Genomic DNA, 23969 nt, shown 5'->3' with positions numbered 1-23969 from the left:
GGCCTCTGACTCCTCTGTAGATTAAGTAAATACAGATGATGGAGAACATCACACACAATAAGTTACACAGTAAATATGGCTGTGAGTATGGTTTGTTCCCCTTGTTGGAGGTGAAGGGTGATCTGCTAATAATAACAGTGTAATAAGGATAACCACCTCTTGTGGGCATTTAACTGTGTGCCAGGACTGTACCAGGTACTTTCAGATAGATTTCTCATGACAGCTCCTAGTTAGATTCAAAAGCTGAGGCCTCACGGGATTACACAGCTTTAGGAAGGTCCTCACCACCCAAATTTGTCCTGCCTACTGAGCATGTCCAGTCCTGTCCCCTGTCGCCAGGTGTGTTAACTTGAGCAATGACTTTCTCTTGGTTTGATCAGGGGCTGAGTTGGAATTTGAACCCAGCTCTGACTCCAGAGCCTATGGGGTTGTCTACCCTGTGATGCTGCCTTCCCTTCTTAAAACACAGGCAACTCCTTACTCTATAAATAGAGTGACATTGTCTCTTAAACGTCCTTTCTGGGTGAGGAAAGTGCTTTTTATAGCTTGGGACTGCTTCTGTTTACTTGGTCTCTTCCAGCACCGGTTAATCCCGCCTACATCTGTGACCTTCACTGTCCTTACACTGAATTCCTAGGTTTCCTCCCTGCAAAAGACAACTCCACGAGGCCACATGGTGTCCGTGTGTGCCAGCAAAGAAATTACACGCTTCTCCCTCTCCAAATCCGCCTATCTTTCTTTAAATAATCGTTCTCCTTCCCCTCAGGCCTGTAAGTAGTTTGGTCACTTCACTAAACACACACACACACACTCACAAAGGTTTCGGGGAGGAGGGTACGACGTGAATGACCTTGCAAAGGTATCTAGCTCACTGCGGACAGGATTAGCAAACTCAAACCTCTACAGATATTTGTCTTCCCCGCACATTCCTCCCGAAGCTGCTCGCTCCTCTCGCGGCGGCCTCGCCCAGTCCCCTCTCGGCTCGCTCCGCCATACAAAGCCCAACCCGCCCATCTTTGCTTTGCAAAGCCAGAGAACTTCAGTCCCCATGTTGAAGCTCGGCGGTGGCGGCGGCGGTGGCGGGCAGGACTGGGCATGCTCAGTAGCGGGGACAGGTCTGGGAGGCGAGGAAGCCGCGTTTGAAGTCGCGCGGCTGGGGGATCCGGGGAAGGCGGGCTGCCGGGGCCCCGGCTGGGGGTGCTCTGGTATCCCCGATTCCGCGCCGGGAGTGGGCATGCTCCAGGCCGGCGCCGGGGGGCCGGCGCGCGGGGGGCAGGGCGTGGAGGAGGTTGGAGCGCCGGCGGGAGGAGGGGAGGAGCGCCCGGCTCGCCATCCCCCGGCGCCGGCTCTGCGGCTGTTGAATCGGAAGCCGCAAGGAGGATCCGGGGAAATAAAGACGCCCGAGAATGACCTCCAGCGAGGCCGCCTGAGCCGGGCCCCGCGCGCCGCCCCACCAGCCCCTGGCATGGGCGACCACGGCGGGCAGCCGGAGCGCTCGGCCTCGCATGCCCCGGGGACTCCTGCCGGCGCTGCAGCCGTGAACGGGGTGCTGCACAACGGCTTCCACCCGCCGCCCATCCAGCCGCCGCGCCTCTGCAGCCGGAGCCTCCCGGGCGGCGGCGACGCGGCGCCCCCGCGCCTCCCGCTTCAGCCAGAGCTCCAGCCACAGCCGCCGCCCCCTCAGCACGACTCCCCGGCCAAGAAATGCCGGCTGCGGAGGAGGATGGACTCGGGGAGGAAGAACAGGCCGCGTAAGTCCCTCCGGGAGGGGAGCGCGGGCGCCAGGCAGGCGCAGCGCGGGGTCCGGCACCCGGGAGCGGCGGGCCAGGCACCGAAGCGCGCGTCGTGCACACCAGCGCCCACCGTCGGCGGACCGCTCTGAGGGGGCGCAAGCACTACAGATCGTTGCCTAAGCCTGACCCTTGTTTGCTTCCATCTGTAGAATAGGCGATTGGACTCGGGAGTCTGAGCTGCTCCTCAGGTCACGGCTCTATGGAAGGCAAACGCACTGGCCACCTTACTAATTTGTCGGTGGGGAAATGCACGTGTGTCAACATTTGGTGGGGTCCGGGAGTAGGGGTAGAGCAGCGGTGGGTGGAGAGCCTGAGTTGCCCTCGTTCTTCTCCTCGCCCCTTTCTCTTATGAGAGCTCGTCTTTCTGGGTTGGCGCTCAGGGCAGTCAGCTTGCCCTTTGAATCGCAGAGAAGCCGCCAGCTCCCTGGGCCTATTCGCAAGCGCGAGGTCTAGAGGCGTGGAGTTTGACAGCCCCGGAAAATCACAGCCTATTAAACGCTGTTTCCTCGCAGCCAATGAGAGGACCTGTTGGGCGGGACACACCCACTGATACCATGTGGGCCGGAACTATGTGGACCAATGAAGATTGGAGGTGAATTTTTTCACGGAGTGGGGAGGTGGAGTTGAGGTTTCTAATAGTACTGTACAGTGCAGAATGCTGAAATGCGTTATTTCACAATCTAAAGCTTGTATATATGTTAGTTTGTGAAGAGTCCCTTCCCCGCTGGAGATTCTGAGATGCAAATTGTAGATCGAGTTTACAACAGGTTTTTCTTATCTGAGCTGAACTTAATTCAATTTGTTACCTCATTCTGGGTCTCCTTAATGAAGCTTATAAATGGCAGAAAGCAAAGTAAGTAGAATGCATGCTAATAAGTGATTGCATTCAAACGTGCACCTTTTGCATATAGGTTATTCTGTTTCACATAGGGAAATTGCTAGATATGCTTTGGATTCGTCTGTAAAAGCTTGATATTTGGCAAACAGCTTCACTTTTTTCTGTTTCTGTTTATCAACTTAGACTCTTAGCTTTTCTGCATTCAGTTAAAGTCTCTGAGTCTTTGGAAAGCATTTTAACTCGACTGTGGGACGCGGTAACTCTGATACTTGTATTTTGTAGGTCTGAAATGTTTCGGTTGAAAGTTAACGTCTTGTCGGGAACTTTGAACCCATACAGCCGATTGGCTACGGTTATAAGGAAGGCATCTAACACCTGAATTTCTGTTTACTTTTGTTTTTGAGTCTTGTTAGAAAATGACTTTCTTTATGGATTTAGCATTGATTCCTAATGATTTATTAACGTGTTTTGCTTCTTTTGAAGCCACATTTTAGATATTTCTCTGATTTACATTAACAAACTGTATGAGAATTCACAATGTAAATAGCTAAAATATAACGAAAGAGAACTGCTTTGAGTATTTAGTATTGCTAGCTTAAATGGTCTGTGTTTAACTGAGTGTATAATACCTCTTGAAATAATTTTTGAGGAATTGAAAATACACTCTTTTAATAGCATGAAGGCAGAGAAAAAATAACCTTGAGCCTTAACTTTTGCTTGCAGATCCACAGGAAGTATTATTCTAGAATACAGGAAAGTATAACTTTATGCCTGTGTGCTTTGTCAGGTATTAGTTTTGTATTTTCTTTTAATGAAAACCATAGTTATTTTAAGTCTAGCGATCATACTTATTTATCAACTTTTAAAAAGAATTCATCAAAATTGACTTTTCATTATCCTATCATGTTTTTTTCTCAAATTTGAACAAACATTTCTGAAATAAATTTTACATGTTCTGAGCCACATCTGCTGTGTTGACTACCGAAATCTCTTAGTTAAAACTAGGCTTAATTTAGTATCTTTATACCTTGCCTATTAGCATTCAAGTATCTTTTTACAAAAAAAAATACTGCCCAATCAGTTGATATTTAGGTAATCTAAGACAAATCTACTTAGACTCAAGCACATCCCTTTTTTCTGATGACTGATAGATTTTTACATAAGCAATTATTACAAAGAGTATTTACATGCTTTAAATGAAATTTGAGTATGTGGTTGATAAAAGCGTCAAAGCTGGACAAATAATTAATTCCTACTTACAGTTTGCAACTTCAAACTCCTGCCTCTGTCCAAACCAGAGGTGTTTTAGGGCAGCCAGATATCACTTCTCTCAGATAGGCACCTGGATTGCATATGTGAGTAGGTATGTTTCTATTTGCTAATATTTTGGGTAGAGTGTAATAAACATTAAAATACTTCATGTTTAAAAGCAATGAATGGAATGAAACAAACAATTCAGTAGTTTTTGATTATTTAAAATTTTAAATCTGATCCCTCAGTGCAAGGACTATTCACAGTCTTGTAATCTAAAAATCAGAATAGTGGCAGGTTGATTTTGCTAAATCAGGAAATCTTGTCCACTCTTTTTATCAAAAGATCACCTCACTCACTGTGCTTATTATCCTTGGAAAGCTTTTCCAAGACTTAACTGCTTCTTCAAGCTTTCTTGGTTACTTTAGCAACTGGGTGCCCTCAACCAAGTTAGCTCTCCTCTTGGAATGCTGGAATCGGCTAGATGATCTTCAAGTATTGTTTCTTATACTGTACCTTCAGATTCTAAGATACTTTAGAGCTGACGGTTCTTTCTACATGACTTCTACACTAGTTATCCAGTCTGCCACATGGCTTAACATTTTATTATTATTATTTTAAAAGTTTTTATTTTTGCCTTGTGCTGATCGTTCCATGTATGTTACTGGTCTTTTCTCCGCAATTAAGTTGGAAGTCTTATTATAGATGGTAGTTTTTTTCATATACTGTGCAACTTGGGTACAGATATTTGAGTATTTGATTGATGTTGATGAAAAAGGTACAGGTGACATCATCACCACCTCACTGAAGTAACCATTTCCATCTGTACGACAGACGATGGCGAAAGTCCTTCAGTGGAGTTTCCATGAGGTCTCTATAGGGAGATTCCTTTTGCGTGCTCCTTGGTGCTCTGATTTTTTTGAAGCATACAAAAGTAGCAGACTCCTTATGGAGTCAACTCATATACCAAATATTTCTAAACTAATGATAGTCCTAGTAAAATGCCAAGAACCTAATGTTTGTAAATGGTGTAGTTATTCAAACTCTGGAGGGCTTGAGTTTGAATTGCAGCTGGATGACCTGGGGCCATTTATTTAACCTCTATGCTTCAGTTTCAGTATTGGTAAGATGGAGCTAATCATACAACCTCACCAGATTGATGTGAGGATTAAATAGGATAATATGTATATAAAGAACTTAGATTCCTGCTTGGCACATAGCAGTTATTCAGTAAATGCCAGCTGTCATCACCACCATATAGAACACTGTCCACCACTAACCCACAGGACAAGATGACTGAGCTGGCAGAGACACCTCAGAATGACTTCCTTACTTAAAAAGGGTGGGGGCTACAATAAGAAAGATCAAAAAGTTTTATTTGATTAACTATGACACTCCTAGCCCCACAATTACCTTTTTCCCCCCTTTGCCTCCCAAAATATTGGGTAATACAAAAATGGAGGAAAAAAGTAGGAAAAAGTACTCACAGTACCATCACTCAGAGAAAATGACTGTTTAAAATGTGCTAAAGGTAATTTTGGATCACACTAAGATAAGATTTTGATAACTTTCTTTTATTGGACTGTATTTGATTTACAATGTTGTATTAGTTTCAGGTGTACAGCAAAGTGATTCAGTTATACATATACTTATATCTATTCTTTTTCAAATTCTTTTCCCATTTAGATTATTACAGAATATTGAGCAGAATTCCATATGCTATATAGTAGGTCCTTGTTGATTATCTATTTTAAATATAGTAGTATGTATATGTCAGTCCCAAACTCCCAATTTATCCTTTTTTATTTAAACATGTTAGCAAAAGCATTTTCTTACAGCATTAAAGCATCATTTGCAATGGTTGTATTATATTCCCAATGTTCCATTATATAGATATGCCATAATTTATTTAACCTGTCTCTCATAGCTTTAGACTGCAGCTAGAGTCTCTAAACATCATAAACAGTTCTGCAGCAACAACTTTGTACATAACTCTTTATTTTTGATGAAATTGGTGAATACATACTTTTTGGAGAAGGAACAGAAATGACACAAAAGAGTATATATAGCTGTTGCCTTGAAATCCTGGATATTTTATTCATTTATTTTCTTTTTTCAGCTTTATTGAGGTATAATTGACATTTAAAATGGCAATATATTTAAAGTGTAGAACATGATGATTTGATATATGCATGCATTATGACAAGATTCCCATCATCAAGTTAAGAAATACATCCATCACCTCATATATTTACATTTTTATGAAAACACTTAACTCTGCTTTCTTAGCAAATTTCAGTTATACAATACAGTGTTATCAACTATAGTTACCATGTTTACATTAAATCCTCAGACCTTATTCATCTTATAACTGAAAGTCTGTACGCTTTTACCGGGCTCTCCCTATTTCCCTCACTACCACCACCCCAGTCCCTGGCAAACATTGTTATTCGACTCTGTTTCTATGAGTTCCACTTATTTTTTTTTAAGTTTCCATATAAAAATGATACCACGCACTGTTTGTCTTTCTCTGTCTGGCTTATTTCAGTTAGCATAATGCCCTCCAGCTTCATCCATGTTGTTGTAAATGACAGGATTTCCTTCTTTCTCGTGCGTGGCTGAATAATATTCTGTTGTGCACATATATGCCACACTTTGTTCATTCATCCATCAGCAGACACTTAGGTTGTTTCCATACCTGGATATTTTAGGCTCTAAGGATACTTGGAGACAAGCCACACTAGTGAAGAGAGGAGAAAAATGCAAAGGAGGTAATTGTTTGAGCCAGCAAACACTATGCTGCAGAAAGCTAAATACCTGAGTACCATCGGAAGACTCAAGGATGTGAGCTGCACTCTTCCTTCCCAGCGTGTAGCAACAGGCAAAAATAAGGGATGAATCAGTGCCTGCAGCCTCCTGGTGGAAGTTCCAAATTCTGAGATTCTCCAGATAGAACACTAGCAGAAGATGGGTGAGAGTTCATTATGCATGTAACACATTCGTGGGTGCACACTGAAGAAACCCTAACCTGTTACCGGTTTTAGCTAGCCACCATTGTCAAAGTGTAAGGCTTCACTTTTCTAAATATTGGGATATTTACCTTTGGCACTTAGAATTTCCCCTACTTCTGAGTCAGGCTAATTAGAAAACCCAGGATAAAAAGATAAACAGGTAGAATTTTCTGGTTGTATCTGTATAGAGTGAATATATATGCCTTTTTAAAAACATAATCAGAACTTGTAGATGGACAGGGAACTTTGCGAATGGAGAACAAAAGACTAAAATGGAAAGCGAGGGCACATTCTAGATTGCTCCCTTCTAGGGTGTGGTCAGATTTCTAAGTTTGTCAGTGAAGTTATGAATTGTACAATGCACATTTGAACTGAAGATTTAAGAATTTAACGGCCCAAGTGTTTAGTGTCTAAGTGGTTAAGTCAGGTATCAGGATTTATTAGGGACATGAACACCACTTTTCCCCAAAAGGCCAGTAAGTGAATTTCAACGTTAATAGGAAGGATATTTTGTTTGGCATAGTAACAAAAGATGGGAAAAGTACTGTTACTTTTTAACATGTGGGACATTCAACAAGTGAATAAAACAAACTCCAGCCTGGTGTTTGGAGACATAATTGGTAGGGAAACAAAGAGTACTGGTTTTAATTAACAGGTTTGGGGTTGGTTTTTTTTATCTGTCTGATAGCCTGACTTTTAATAGTGTGTGTTATGTTTTAATACAAACCAATTACCATGAAAATCAATCAAAGTTTGACTTCCATTATATGCAGTTATGTGCTTTAGCTTTACTGTGTAGGCCAGTGTTCACCTTGGGATGACAATATTCTCAATCAGATAGGGCACACAGAATATCTTTAGTTTTTTTTAACATCCTTTTTTTTTTTTTTTTTTCCCCGGCCGTACGCGGGCCTCTCACTGTTGTGGCCTCACCCGTTGCGGAGCACAGGCTTCGAACGTGCAGGCTCAGCGGCCATGGCTCACGGGCCCAGCCCCTCCGCAGCATGTGGGATCTTCCCGGACCGGGGCACGAACCCATGTCCCCTGCATCAGCAGGTGGACTCACAACCACTGCGCCGCCAGGGAAGCCCTAACATCTTTATTGGAGTATAATTCCTTTACAGTGGTGTGTTAGTTTCTGCTTTATAACAAAGAGAATCAGCTATACATATACATATATCCACATATCTCCTCCCTCTTGCATCTCCCTCCCACCTTCCCTATCCCACCCCTCTAGGCGGTCACAAAGCACCGAGCTGATCTCCTTGTGCTATGTGGCTGCTTCCCACTATCTGTTTTATATTTGATAGTGTATATATGTCCATGACACTCTCTTACTTGGTCCCAGCTTACCCTTCTCACTCGCCGTGTCCTCAAGTCCATTCTCTACATCTGCGTATTGCTTCCTGTCCTGCCCCTAGGTTCTTCATAACCTTTTTTTTTTTTTTTTTTTTTGGATTCCATGTATATGTGTTAGCATACGGTATTTGTTTTTCTCTTTCTGACTTACTTCACTCTGTATGACAGACTCTAGGTCCACCCACCTCACTACAAATAATTCAGTTTCGTTCCTTTTTATGGCCGAGTAATATTCCATTGTATATATGTGCCACATCTCCTTTATCCATTCATCTATCAGTGGACACTTAGATTGCTTCCATGTCCTGGCTATTGTAAATAGAGCTGCAATAAACATTGTGGTACATGACTCTTTTTGAATTATGGTTTTCTCAGGGTATATGCCCAGTAGTGGGATTGCTGGGTTGTATGGTAGTTCTATTTTTAATTTTTTAAGGAAGCTCCATACTGTTCTCCATAGTGGCTGTATCAATTTACATTCCTACCAACAGTGCAAGAGGGTTCCCTTTTCTCCACAACCTCTCCAGCATTTATTGTTTGTAGATTTTTTGATGATGGCCATTCTGACTGGTGTGAGGTGATACCTCATTGTACTATTGATTTGCATTTCTCTAATGATTAGTGATGTTGAGCATCCTTTTATGTGTTTGTTGGCAATCTGTATAACTTCTTTGGAAAAATGTCTATTTAGGTCTTCTGCCCATTTTTGGATTGGGTTGTTTGTTTTTTTGATATTGAGCTGCATGAGCTGCTTATAAATTTTGGAGATTAATCCTTTGTCAGTTGCTTCTAGGAGTTGTGTCAAAAAAGATCTTGCTATGATTTATGTCATAGAGTGTTCTGCCTATGTTTTCCTCTAAGAGTTTTATTGTGTCTGGCCTTACATTTAGGTCGTTAATCCATTTTGAGTTTATTTTTGTGTATGGTATTAGGGAGTGTTCTAATTTCATTCTTTTACATGTAGCTGTCCAGTTTTCCCAGCACCACTTATTGAAGAGGCTGTCTTTTCTCTATTGTATATTCTTGCTTCCTTTATCAAAAATAAGGTGAGCATATATGCGTGGGTTTATTTCTGGGCTTTCTATCCTGTTCCATTGATCTATATTTCTGTTTTTGTGCCAGTACCATACTTTCTTGATCACTGTAGCTTCGTAGTATAGTCTGAAGTCAGGGAGCCTGATTCCTCCAGCTCTGTTTTTCTTTCTCAAGATTGCTTTGGCTATTCGGGGTCTTTTGTGTTTCCATGCAAGTTGTGAAATATTTTGTTCTAGTTCTGTGAAAAATGCCATTGGTAGTTTGATAGGGATTGCATTGAATCTGTAGATTGCTTTGGGTAATATAGTCATTTTCACAATGCTGATTCTTCCAGTCCAAGAATATGGTATATCTCTCCATCTGTTTGTATCATCTTTAATTTCTTTAATCAGTCTCTTATACTTTTCTGCATACAGGTCTTTTTTCTCCGTAGGTAGGTTTATTCCTAGGTGTTTTATTCTTTTTGTTGCAATGGTAAATGAGAGTATTTTCTTAATTTCTCTTCCAGATTTTTTTTTTTTTTTCTTTTTCCTGCCGTACCCGGGCCTCTCACTGTTGTGGCCTCACCCGTTGCGGAGCACAGGCTCCGGACGTGCAGGCTCAGCGGCCATGGCTCACGGGCCCAGCCCCTCCGCAGCATGTGGGATCTTCCCGGACCGGGGCACGAACCCATGTCCCCTGTATGCAGAAAAGTATAAGACACTGATTAAAGAAATTAAAGATGATACAAACAGATGGAGAGATATACCATATTCTTGGACTGGAAGAATCAGCATTGTGAAAATGACTATATAGCATCTTTAGGGTTCTCTATTTAATAGTGTCATGTCATCCACAAACAGTGACAGCTTTACTTCTTCTTTTCTGATTTGGATTCCTTTTATTTTTTTTCCTTATCTGATTGCTGTGGCTAAAACCTCCAAAACTATGTTGAATAATAGTGGTGAGAGTGGACACCCTTGTCTTGTTCCTGATCTTAGAGGAAATGATTTCAGTTTTTCACCATTGAGAGTGATGTTGGCTGTGGGTTTGTCATATATGGCCTTTATTATGTTGAGGTAAGTTCCCTCTATGCCTACATTCTGCAGGGTTTTTATCATAAATGGGTGTTGAATTTTGTCAAAAGCTTTTTCTGCATCTATTGAGATCATCATACAGTTTTTATTCTTTAATTTTTATTATGGTTTATCACATTGATTTGCATATATTGAAGAATCCTTGCATTCCTGGGATAAACCCCACTTAATCATGGCGTATGATCCTTTTAATATGCTGTTGGATTCTGTTTGCTAGTATTTTGTTGAGGATTTTTGCATCTATGTTTATCAGTGATATTGGCCTGTAGTTTTCTTTCTTTGTGACATCTTTGTCTGATTTTGGTATCAAGGTGACGGTGGCTTCAAAGAATGAGTTTGGGAGTGTTCCTCCCTCTATTATATTTTGGAAGAGTTAGAGAAGGATAGGTGTTAGCTCTTCTCTAAATGTTTGATAGAATTCGCCTGTGAAGCCATCTGGTCTTTTGTTTGTTGGAAGATTTTTAATCACAGTCTCAGTTTTCAGGCTTGTGATTGGTCTATTTATATTTTCTATTTCTTCCTGGCTCAGTCTCAGAAGGTTGTGCTTTTCTAAGAATTTGTCCATTTCTTCCAGGTTGTCCATTTTATTGGCATATAGTTGCTTGTAGTAATCTCTCATGATCCTTTGTATTTCTGCAGTTGTCAGTTGTTACTTCTTTTTCATTTCTAATTCTATTGATTTGAGTCTTTTCTCTTTTTTTCTTGATGAGTCTGGCTAATGGTTCATCAATTTTGTTTATCTTCTCAAAGAACGAGCTTTTAGTTTTATTGATCTTTGCTATTGTTTCCTTCATTTGTTTTTCATTTATTTCTGACCTGATCTTTATGATTTCTTTCATTCTGCTAACTTTGGGATATTTTTTTTTCTTCTTTCTCTAATTGCTTTAGGTGTAGGGTTAGGTTGTTTATTTGGGATGTTTCTTGTTTCTTGAGGTAGGATTGTATTGCTATAAACTTCCCTCTTAGAACTGCTTTTGCTTCATCCCATGGGTTTTGGGTTGTCATGTTTTCATTGTCATTTGTTTCTAAGTATTTTTTGATGTCCTCTTTGATTTCTTCAGTGATCTCTTGGTTATTAAGTAGTGTATTGTTTAGCCTCCATGTGTTTGTATTTTTTTGCAGATTTTTTTTCCTGTAATTGTTATCTAGTCTCATAGTGTTGTGGTCAGAAAAGATACTTGATACAATTTCAATTTTCTTAAATTTACCAAGGCTTGATTTGTGGCCCAAGATCTGATCTATCCTGGAGAATATTCCGTGAGCACTTGAGAAGAAAGTGTATTCTGTTGTTTTTGGATGGAATGTCCTATAAATATCAATTAAGTCCATCTGGTCTAGTGTGTCATTCAAAGCTTGTGTTTCCTTATTTATTTTCATTTTGGATGATCTGTCCATTGGGGAAAGTGGGGTGTTAAAGTCCCATACTATGATTGTGTTACCGTTGATTTCCCCTTTTATGGCTCTCAGCATTTGCCTTATGTATTGAGGTGCTCCTATGTTGAGTGCATAAATATTTGCAATTGTTATATCTTCTTCTTGGATCGATCCCTTGATCATTATGTAGTGTCCTTCTTTGTCTCTTGTAATAGTCTTTATTTTAAAGTCTATTTTTTCTGATAAGAGAATTGCTACTGAAGCTTCCTTTTGATTTCCATTTACATGGATTATCTTTTTCCATCCCCTCACTCTCGGTCTGTATTTGTCCCTAGGTCTGAAGTGGGTCTCTTGTAGACAGCAAATATATGGGTCTTGGTTTTGTATCCATTCAGCCAGTCTATGTCTTTTGGTTGGAACATTTAATCCATTTACATTTAAAGTAGTTATGGATATTTATGTTCCTATTACCATTTTCTTAATTGTTTTGCATTTGTTATTGTAGTCCTTTTCTTTCTGTTGTGTTTCCTGCCTAGAGAAGTTCCTTTAGCATTTGTTGTAAAGCTGGTTTGGTGGTGCTGAATTCTCTTAGCTTCTGCTTGTCTGTAAAGGTTTTAATTTCTCCGTTGAATCTGAATGAGATCCTTCCTGAGTAGAGTAATCTTGGTTGTAGGTTTTTCCCTTTCATCATTTAAATATGTCCTGCCACTCCCTTCTGGCTTGCAGAGTTTCTACTGAAAGATTAGCTATTAACCTTATGGGGATTTCCTTGTATGTTATTTGTTGCTTTTCCCATGCTGCTTTTAATAATTTTTCTTTGCATTTAATTTTTCATAGTTTGATTAATATGTGTCTTAGCATGTTTCTCCTTGGATTTATCCTGTGTAGGACTCTCTGTGCTTCCTGGACTTGATTGACTATTTCCTTTCTCATATTAGGGAAGTTTTTGACTATAATCTCTTCAAATATTTTCTCAGTCCCTTTTTTTTTTCTCTTCCTCTTTTGGGACCCCTATAATGCAAATGTTTGTGCATTTAATGTTGTCCCAGAGGTCTCTGAGACTGTCCTCAATTCTTTTCTTTCTTTTTTCTTTATTCTGCTCCCTGGCCGTTATTTCCACTATTTTATCTTCCAGGTCACTTATCCATTTTTCTGCCTCCGTTATTCTGCTATTGATTCCTTCTAGAGAATTTTTAATTTCATTTATTGTGTTGTTCATCCTTGTTTGTTTGCTCTTTAGTTCTTCTAGGTCCTTGTTAAACGTTTCTTGTATTTTCTCCATTCTATTTCCAAGATTTTGGATCATCTTTACTGTCATTAATCTGAATTCTCTTTCAGGTAGACTGCCTTTTTCCTCTTCATTTATTTGGTCTTGTGGGTTTTAACCTTGCTCCTTCATCTGCTGTGTGTTTCTGTCTTCTCATTTTGCTTCACTTACTGTGTTTGGGGTCTCCCTTTCACAGGCTGCAGGTTCATAGTTCCCATTGTTTTTGGTGTCTGCCCACAGTGGCTAAGGTTGGTTCAGTGGGTTGTGTAGGCTTCCTCGTGGAGGGGCCTGGTGCCTGTGTTCTGGTGGATGATGCTGGATCTTGTCTTTCTGGTGTGCAGGACCATGTCTGGTGGTGTGTTTTGGGGTGTCTGTGACCTTATTATGATTTTAGGCAGCCTCTCTGCTAATGGGTGTGATTGTGTTCCTGTCTTGCTAGTTGTTTGGCATAGGGTGTCCAGCGCTGTAGCTTGCTTGTCATTGAGTGGAGCTGGGTCTTAGCATTGAGATGGAGATCTCTGGCAGAGTTTTCACCGTTTGATACTACATGGAGCCAGGAGTTCTCTGCTTGACCAGTGTCCTGAACTCGTCTCTCCCACCTCAGAGGCACAGGCCTGACACCTGGCTGGAGCACTGAGACCCTGTCAGCCACACAGCTCTGAAGAAAAGGGAGAGAAAAAGAAAGCAAGAAAGAAAAGAAAAGGAAAGAAAAGCAAGTTATTAAAATAAAAAATAAATTATTAAAAATAAGAAAAATTTAACAGTAAAGGAAAGAAAGAAAAGAGAACAACCAAATCAATAAACAAGTCCACCAATGATAACAAGCCCTAAAAACTATACAAAAAAACAAACAAAATGAGAAAAAAACAAACAGACAGAACCCTAGGACAAATGGTAAAAGCAAAGCTATACGGACAAAATCTCACAAAGAAGCATACACATACACACAAAAAGATAAAAAGGAAAAAATATATATATCTATATATTAAAAAAAAAAAGGAAGAGAGCAACCAAATCAATAAACCAATCTACCAACGATAATAAACTCTAAATACTATATTAAGATAAACATAAAACCAGAAACAAATTAGGTTCAGAAAGCAAACCCCAAGTTACAATTGCTCCCAAAGTCCAACACCTCAATTTTGGGCTGATTCGTTGTCTATTCAGGTATTTCACAGTGGAGGGTACATCAAGTTGATTGTGGAGATTTATTCCACTGCTCCTGAGCCTGCTGGCAGAGATCTCCCTTTCTTTTCTTTGTTTGCACAGCTCCTGGGGTTCAGCTTTGGATTAGCCACACCTCTGTGTATAGGTCGCCTGAGGGCGTCTGTTCCCGCCCCGACAGGATGGGGTTAAAGTAGCAGCTGATTCTGGGGCTCTGACTCACTCAGGCCGGGGGGAGGGAGGGGTACTGAATGCGGGGCGAGCCTGACGTGGCAGAGGCAGCGTGACATTGCAGCAGCCTGAGGAGCACCGTGTGTTCTCCCAGGGACGTTGTCCCTGGATCACAGGACCCTGGAAGTGTCAGACTGCCCAGACTCCTGGAAGGGGAGGTGTAGATAGTGACCTGTGCTTGCACACAGGGTTCTTGGTGACTGCAGCAGCCTTAGCATCTCTTTCCCGTCTCTTGTGTCTGAGCTGATAGCTGCATCTCGCGCCCATCTGTGGAGCTCGTTTAGGTGGTGCTCTGAATCCCCTCTCCTCGTGCACCCCGAAACAATGGTCTCTTGCCTCTTAGGCAGTTCTAGACTTTTTCCCGGACTCCCTCCCAGTTAGCTGTGGCCCACTAGCCCCCTTCAGGCTGTGTTCACACAGCCAACCCCAGTCCTTTCCCTGGGGTCTGACCTCCGAAGCCCGAGCCTCAGCTCCCAGTCCCCGCCCACCCCGGCGGGCGAGCAGACAAGCCTCTCGGGCTGGTGAGCGCCGGTCGGCGCCGATCCTCTGTGCGGGAATCTCTCCGCTTTGCCCTCCGCGCCCCTGTGGCTGCGCTCTCCTCCGCGGCGCCGAAGCTCCCCGCTCCGCCTCCCGCAGTCTCCGCCCGCGAAGGGGCTTCCTAGTGTGTGGAAACCTTTCCTCCTTCACAGCTCCCTCGCACTGGTGCAGGTCCCGCCCCTATTCTTTTGTCTCTGTTTTTTCTTTTTTCTTTTGCCCTACCCAGGTACATGGGGAGTTTCTTGCCTTTTGGGAGGTCTGAGGTCTTCTGCCAGCGTTCAGGAGGTGTTCTGTAGGAGTTGTTCCACATGTAGATGTATTTCTAATCTATTTGTGGGGAGGAAGGTGATCTCCACATCTTACTCCTCCACCACCTTAAAGGTCCCCCCAGAATTTCTAAGTAGACCTTTTCTCTAGATAGTGCAGCCGTCAATGGTAACGGTATCTCATTACTTAATTTATGACATCTTTTATATGCTTAGAGTTGTTTAATCATACATGTGTACGTGTGGGACTGTTTTTTGTCCTTGGGAATGTATTTGAACGCATCCAATGATTCCACAGGGTAAGGGAATGTTATTTTTAGGGGCAGTTACATCAAAATAATGATCTGAGCCTCTAACAGATTTCTCTGTGGTTTGGAAAGAGGGTGAAAAGAGTCATGACAGTAGTGGGTACTTATGGTAGTCACTTTGATTGACCGAGTAATTAGCGTAGCTATTATTTTGCAACAACTATGTGTCCCATTGCTCTTTACGTGTCTTTACAAAAGCATGTGATTACCACTCCCACAGTCCATCTTACAGATGGGGAAAGCAAGGCCCTGAGAAGTGAAGCAACCTGCCTGAAGTCTGAATGGCAGAGCCAGAATTCAAAAACAAGCCTAACTCCATTGCCAGCTAGCCAGCTTTCTTTTATGCCACATTCAGCCTATTATTTTGCAAAAAGGAAGTGCATTCTGTAAAACTTGTAGAAGAGATAAGTGTGCACAATTGGTACACCTTTGGCAAAAAGCTCATTCATGTATTTGTGGAACTAACAGTAGCCAACATTTAGAGATGCTTACTCTGTGCCAGGAAGCCACGCACTACATGGATTATCTCATCCAACACTCCCAGCACACTGTGAGATAGGTACTGCTCTAGATTGAATGCTTGTGTCCCCCCAAAATTCAAATATTGTAATCCTAACCCCCAAGGTAATGGTATTAAGAAGTGGGGCCTTTGGGAGGTAATGAGGTCACGAGGATGAGACCAGAGAGTTCTCTAGAGGTTACAGCACAAAAGAGACAGCTGTCTAGGAATTGGGCTCTCACCAGACACCAAATCTGCCACTGCCTTGATCTTGGATTCCAGGACTATGAGAAATAAGTTTCTGTTATTTATAAGCTACCCAGTCTATGGTATTCTGTGACAGCAACCTGAACAGCCTGAGACAGGTACCGTCATGATCGTCCTTCTGCAGATGAAGAAACTGTGCGAGGGCTCCCGGACTCGGGAAAACGGAGCTCAGATTTGGATTCTGCTGGGCCAGAGGACCAGATTCAGGACCCTAGTGGATTCCTAGGATGTGTCGGTAGTGTTTTGTAGTGGAAGGAGTTTTGGAGCCACCAGATCTGTATTCAGAGCCTCATTCTACTACTTACTAACAGTGTAGCCTCAGTTGAGATGCTTAACTTCTCAGAGGCTCACTTTGTTGACTAGAAATAACTGGTGTCCATCTTACCAGTCGTGAGGACCAAACGTCAAAAATTTAGATAGGGCTTCCCTGGTGGCGCAGTGGTTGAGAGTCCGCCTGCCGATGCAGGGGACACGGGTTTGTGCCCCAGTCCAGGAAGATCCCACATGCCGCGGAGCGGCTGGGCCCGTGAGCCATGGCCACTGAGCCTGCGCGTCCAGAGCCTGTGCTCCGCAACGGGAGAGGCCACAGCAGTGAGAGGCCTGCGTACCGCAAAAAAAAAGAAAAAAAATGTAGATAAAGTCTATAGTAGAATGCCTAGACCCTGATATGTGCATAGTAAAAGATATTTTACTATTAATACTAGCTGCTATTCATAAATGGTATTTAATATTAATATTTTTGCTATTGTTTAGTCACAGAAGCTTTCAAAACTTTCTGACATCTCAGGATTTTCATCAACTCATCTTGCTCCAACTGAAAACCTTTGGGGACTGGGTTTCAGGGTATCCTCCAACCTGATCTGACATCACCTCCTGAATGGAAGCTTCCCTAATTCCCTCTGAGGTTTCTGGAGGCAGGACACATGGCCTGTGTGTCGGGTCTTTATCTCATTGTCACTTTCATAGATTACTCCATTGCAACTCCTGAGACCAAGTACAAGCATGCCCTGCCTGAGAGTGATGTTGGCAACTTTGTGAATAAGAAGACTGTGTAATTTATTTTACTGCTAATCTAGTGTCAGGACAAAGTTATTTTTAAAAGAGGAAGTATCTTTCTTTGATCTTTACTGTTTGATATCTCAGCCCTTGTGTGAGGCAGATAGGCGCCAAAGAGAGGAGAAAGATTAGGAAAGGGAGCACTTTTCCTTTATAAAAGCTGCATGAGTTGAACATGGCTTCAGAATTCAGAACAGCCGCATCTAGTTCTTAGGCCTAGGTGGGTTTTTTTATATTTTATCTTTTTATTTTATTTATTTTTTTAACATCTTTATTGGAGTATAATTGCTTTACACTGCTGTGTTAGTTTCTGCTTTATAACAGAGTGAATCAGCTATACATATAGATATGTTCCCATATCTCCTCCCTCTTGTCTCCCTGTCCAACACCTCTACGTGGACACAAAGCACGGAGTTGATCTCCCTGAGCTATGCGGCTGCTTCCCACTAGCTATCTGTTTTACATTTGGTAGTGTATATATGTCCATGCCACTCTCTCATACTTTGTCCCAGCTTATCCTTCCCCCTCCCTGTGTCCTCAAGTCCATTCTGTACATCTGCGTCTTTATTCCTGTCCTGCCCCTAGGTTCTTCATCTCCTTTTTTTTTTTTTTTAGATTCCATATATATGTGTTAACATACCATATTTGTTTTTCTCTTTCACTCTGTCACTCTGTATGACAGTCTCTAGGTCCACCCACCTCACTACAAATAACTCAATTTCGTTTCTTTTTATGGCTGAGTAATATTCCATTGTATATATGTGCCACATCTTCTTTATCCATTCATCTGCCGATGGACCCTCAGCCTTGCAATCTTTGTTCTGGCAGATGATAAAATGGATATATCTGGGTGCTTCGTGCCCTCAAGATCAGCACGTGAACCTTCTGGTGTGCCTGGCCTTGACTCTACACTGAATCTGAGGCCACAGGACTTTAGATAGAGGCTCAGGACGGTCTGGACCTGCATGGACCTCTGGGCTGAGGCCAGCCTGGGTAGTGCCAGTTACTGGAAATCCTCTGGGGCTTCTGGACAGACAACTCCTTTACAGCCTGATGTAGGCAGTTCAGGAGTGAAAGAGGCAGAGATGGACTTAGTTGGCTTGAAACTCATGTGTCAGCAGGATGGTGAATCTTCCATCAAAACATCAGCACTCAATAAAAATTATGGGAGGGTGGTCTTAGATGTCCTTCCTTATACTAAATCAAAACCTGCCTCATAATTTCTACCCTGTGTTCCCTGATAGTACAGTACATCTAATTTATCTTATACAAGGCAGCTCATTAGATATTTAAAGACAGCTATTTTATTTTGACTTTTCCTTGGGGTCCTACCCTCTGAAGAACCAAGAGCCGTGCTCTCACCTGCCAGACTCCATCACCCATGTGATTCAGTACAGGTTGTATTGAAATACTAGAAAGTATTAAAGTTTAGACTGCAGGGTGGCTTCTTTGTGTTGTCATAAAGGAGATCAGGTAAGTATTGACCTGGGTGACCTTGAACGCTGAGATTTAATACTCCCCATGGGTCGCACAGGGGCTAGTCAGTTTTTATTCCTTTGGACCAAGGCACCATGCTAGACCCTGGGTGTGATACTTGGTTTCATGTGATTCCAAGCTGTAGTGTAGCCTGAAGCCAGTTACATGACTTGATTTTACTCAAATGCTATGGCAGTTCCTTTAAGTCATTAAATTGTGTGTTTGAGTCAGAGGGCTTGAACATAGTTGAGGCTGTTTACCATTCATATTTCCCCCACTACCTACATTTGATGAAAAACACCTAAAGAGGTACTATATGTTTAGCGGAAGGAAGGTAGTATTAGTTTGGTCAAGGAGATTTCACATCTTACCTTTTGTGGAAGCTTTCTACTATGAGGAAGTGGCCCAAATGTGATTTATTCTTTGGAGTGACCACATAATGTTTCATAAGCAATCCTAAAAGGACGTAGAGGGTAACATTAATAATTACGCCAGGACCATCTTGGGCAAACCAGGAGTTCCAGTGGTGTGCTGGATCCAGCTCCTACAGGCTCTGGGAGCTGGTTGTACACATTACTTCCCAACTCTGCATTTGATGTCCTTGTGTTGGTAGCTTGAAATTGGCCACTGTGGGTGTATTTACACAGTGGAAATTGGCAAATGCTGAAAATCAGGGCTTTATTTTCAGAGTTCTAATTGTGAAATACTTACCAGTGCACCACTGCCTGCAATACATATCACATGTCACTCAGAGAAAAGTCCCAGAGGGCATCAGTAATACAAACTGAATTATTAAAGCATTTGGGGCAGAGAATGGGAGAAAAAGCTCAACATATCCTCTGATACGTAGGACAGTGCCGGAAGATGAGAAGTTAGGTGATGGACCCTCATTCTCAGGAAAGAAAGTATTCTACAAATTTTGAGAGCCCACTGTAGTATAAGGGTAGAATTTAGAACCACATTACGGTCAGCCCTCTGTATCTGCAGATTCTGCATCTGCGGATTCAACCAACTACAGGTCAAAAATATTTGAAAACAAAATTCCAGAAAGTTCCAAAAAGCAAAACTTGAATTTGCCATGCACTGGCAACTATTTACATGGCATTTACATTGTATTAGGTATTATAAGTAATCTAGAGATGATTTAAAGTATATGGGAGGACGTGTGTAGGTTATATGCAAATACGATGCCATTTTACATAAGGGACTTGAGCATCCGAATTTTTGGGGTATCTGCTGGGCAGGGAGGGGTTCAGGGTTCTGGAACGAATCCCCCTCGGATTTTGATGAACAACTATTATCTGCCACCCTTTTTCCCTTTGAAATTCCTACACCAGAAATAGTTGGGCTCAGTGCTGGATGACCCAATAGGTAGAATAAGCAGGTGTTAGTGTACCAGCAATCCAGCATGGGAACCACGGAAAGGAGAAGATAACATACATGTCTTTATATGTGTGTGCACGCACACGCACACACACACACACACACACACACACACACACACACACACTTTCACCCAAGTATTAATCATAGGAAAATCATAACTTTGGACTTCTTTATACTTATTTCACAATCCACTATTGTTTTTATTTTGAATGACAAATTATTTTGAGTTGCAATTATTGCTTGTGGTTGGGGGAACAGCATAATTTTTTCTTTAAATAGGTGTAAATCTGGCCCCGGTTGAGCCTTGAACCTTTGTAAGGTGATTTAGAATTTATTGCTGCTGAAACAGCAGGGTGGAGTTGCCAGAATATCTTCATTTCATGTTTATGGTTATGGTGGGAAGGTTGAGATTTGTCCCAGCCAAAAGGAGAAGGAACTTGGTGTGTATGTTTGGTTCCAAAACAGTATCTCTCAGGAGGGACTTCCCCAGTTCATACCCCTTTGCATTTTACTCTAAAGGTAACTCATTGTCCTCCATTTATTCTCTCACTGTCCTGAAGAATTGTTTGGAGAGTGTTGGGATTTTTTTTTAATCTTTTTATTTAGGAAAATTTCAAACATTATACAAAACTAGAGTGTATGGTATAACTAACTGCTAATTACTCATCACTCAGCCTCTACAATTATCAACTCATGTCCAATCTTATTTTATTTTGCCTATTACATGCAAACCTTCCCCTCCCAAACTGGATGATATTGAAGCAAATCTCAGATAGCATAACATTTCAATGGTAAATATTTTCATATATATATCTAAAAGATAAGAACTCTTTAAAAAAACATAACCATAATCTGTTATTTGTTAAAAACATTAACAACATATTTTATCCAGTTGAGACAATAGTATTTTATGATGCACAATTAGATGTAGAAATTCAGTTATCTAACCACAGTTAAAATTGTTACATCCTGTTTGTTGATAGATGAAAATCTGGTATCATGTTGCCCTGGAGGATTCCTTTGTTTGCCAGTACCTTTTATTGTTTGTTTATGATTAATTTTCAACCATTTCTTTATGGTCTGAGATTTTGAAACCTCATTCTTGTAATGAAATGGTCCTGTACCCCAAAATAGGTGCTTTGGGATCACCCCAAAATCACTGAACTAGAAGCGATTGTTATCTCCTACACAGTTTTTGTCTTGAGATTGAGAGATTAGGAACAGTCTTAAAAGAATTCCACACCTCTCCTTTCCTCTGGAGTCATTAGGGTGGGAACAGGCAAGCTAGCACTCAGTTTGGAGATGAAGACAGTTAGGATGTAGGTCTGGACTCAGGCCTGGGAATCTGGAGGTGCTAGATTCAGGGTTGAACCAACAGGGGCGTTGCTGAAATTTGTGAGATATTCGGGATTCTCCGCAATCTCTCTACCTATGACCCTGTATTTCAAGTTAACCACAAAAGCAAAGAAAAAGATCCTGAATCTATCTAATATTACTCTAGTTTGTCAAGCATTCCTAGGGATCCAACCAGTTAAACATCAGTGAATTCTTATCTATATAACTGCTAGAACTTGTTTACTTTTGTCGGTTTTATGACTTTATCAGTTCTGTGAAAAAAGTGCTTCAAATGCATTTTATACACCCCTGCCTTCTTTGATGGAATAATGAGTGTCATTTAATATCTTCTAACAATCTAGGGACATTATTAATATCGTTTTTTATGCTGAGTTATAAAAGTAATGGTGTACAAAGTGTTTGTGTTTGCTCTTTTGTTTTCCAGTCAATGGATGTTTGTTATACATCAGTTTTATACAGGACAGAACTCTTAGGGGATCCAAATATTTCATACAAAGTTCTCCTTTAAAAATTTTTTTGTCTATTTAAAAGCTGTAATTAAAAAGGTGGAGATCACCCAACTTAATGTTTGGCTAGTTTCCTTAACAACTCTCTGAGCGTCAGTTTCATCATCTGTAAAATGAGCATAATAACAGTGCCTACCTCATTGGGCTATGGGAATTAAATTAAATATTACATGTGAAGCTCCTAGCACCGCACCTGCCACATAGTAAACCCTTAATGTTAGTTGGTACAATGCTGCTACATTTTTTTATAGACCCTGGAATAAGCTGCTTCTGCATTCTTATAAGCAGACCATTGATTGGCAAGTGTGCAGCTCTGAAATATTTTTTGAAGTTTGGCCTGTGCGTCTACGTCCACATAAACTTACACAAGCTAATACATCACTTCAGCACACGTTTACCACACTCGATTAAATCTTGGGCAAGGCTTAGGCATATTTGCTTTTAGCAAATGCTCTAACAAGTAAGTGGATAACCTGTCAAATCCTGATTATGTTGTCTTAGAGTTTTAGCACTTTTTATAAGGTTTTGATGCTTTTTGTTTGATTTTTATATTTATTACAAGCAAACTGAGGAGTTGTTAGATATTTTAATATTCAGCTTTTTATGAAAATTTTCCAGTAAATCTTTTCAAGCTACTGCATCAGTTTTGATTCAAGAAATCTCTGAGATTGTGAGGAAAGCTATTCAGAAAACCGGTTAGGATTTGCACCTACTCTCTGCGAATCAAGCTTCTCTCCATATTGTGTAATCCAAACAAGGTACAGAAATAAACTGGATGCTGAGGTTCCTGAAACTGCAGCTATCGTCCATAAATGACAGTTAACCAGCCTTTATGTTCATCGAAACAGCATCATTCTTATTGGTTAACTTTACATTAAATGTGTGATATGTCTTTAAAATAAACCAATTTAAATAAGATGTTGCTTTTATCTCTTTCAAATGTGAGGTCCAGAGTTAAAGTGTAAAAAATAAAGGTTCCAGTGCTAAAGAGTTTGAAAATCTCTTAGTGATAGAGAAGGGCAGTGTGCCCCCAGACTAAATGGTGCCAGATAAATAAAATATTTTGAATACTCATATTTATATTTGTAAAGTTTTCATCTCTTTTCCCAATTAGATATTAAATCTGGCTGTGCCTTTGACAAAAGTTGTTATAGTAAAAAAAACAGTTGTTACTAATCACAGTGATCATCACTTCTGGCATCTTGGCAGCGATAACCCAGAAGGCATCTGAGAACCTAGAGGGAAGCAAACACTTCTGAGCCACCAAAAGGCACTGTTGGAAAGTAGATAAAATTGGAGATGCTCATGCATTTTACACTTGGAGTACTTCCTGGGCTCTCTCGGAGTCTATTTACCCTTACCAAAGTCACAGCTTTACCAGACTTGATTTTCTGGTTTCTCTGCAATCACACATAGCAGGTTCGGGATAGACATTGCAGTACACTGACAGCAGCCAAGAAATTAACAGTGTTAGCTTCTAAAAAGCAAGACACAGAAAGCTATAACAGAGACAGAAGAATACGCAAAACCTAGCAGCCTGGGAAGCACAAGTTTATGTGGTTCCTGAGGGCATCAGTATATAGTGGTGTAGTACAGTAATTGATTCTTACATGACTCCAAGTCATCAGAAAGAGCTAAGATTTTCTTCTATTTTCTTTAAGAATATGAGAAGGTGGGTCATGCATTTTAGGAAGATTTCCTTCAGAAACAATTTATAACTTGGCATTTATATCTTAAAAGTCATTTATAAAAGGCAGGGATTGGGCCAGAGCTTTATATATGTTATAAAATCTGCTTTACTGAGATAGAATTCACATAGAATTCACCCATTTAAAGTGTACAGTTCAGTGTTTTTTAGTATATTCAGAGTGCAGCCATCACCACAATTAAGTTTAGACTACATCATCACC

The 23969-nt window shown here is 41.1% G+C and overlaps 1 protein-coding gene across 1 annotated transcript in view; it reads left to right on the top strand.

Annotated features, from left to right (window-relative positions):
• The first annotated feature begins 1048 nt into the window (after positions 1–1048).
• The window catches only part of PANK1 (pantothenate kinase 1), a 68113-nt gene continuing 45192 nt past the window's right edge, over positions 1049–23969 (top strand). The window contains exon 1 of the mRNA XM_007458147.1: positions 1049–1751. Within this exon, the coding sequence (XP_007458209.1) occupies positions 1049–1751 (703 nt within the window). The remainder of the gene's footprint in view (positions 1752–23969) is intronic.

The sequence above is a fragment of the Lipotes vexillifer genome, unplaced genomic scaffold (genome assembly GCF_000442215.2).
Source record: "Lipotes vexillifer unplaced genomic scaffold, Lipotes_vexillifer_v1.1 scaffold191, whole genome shotgun sequence".
In the NCBI taxonomy this organism is placed as follows: domain Eukaryota; kingdom Metazoa; phylum Chordata; class Mammalia; order Artiodactyla; family Lipotidae; genus Lipotes; species Lipotes vexillifer.
The sequence above is the reverse complement of the archived record's forward strand: the minus strand, read 5'-3'. Positions and strand labels throughout refer to the sequence as shown.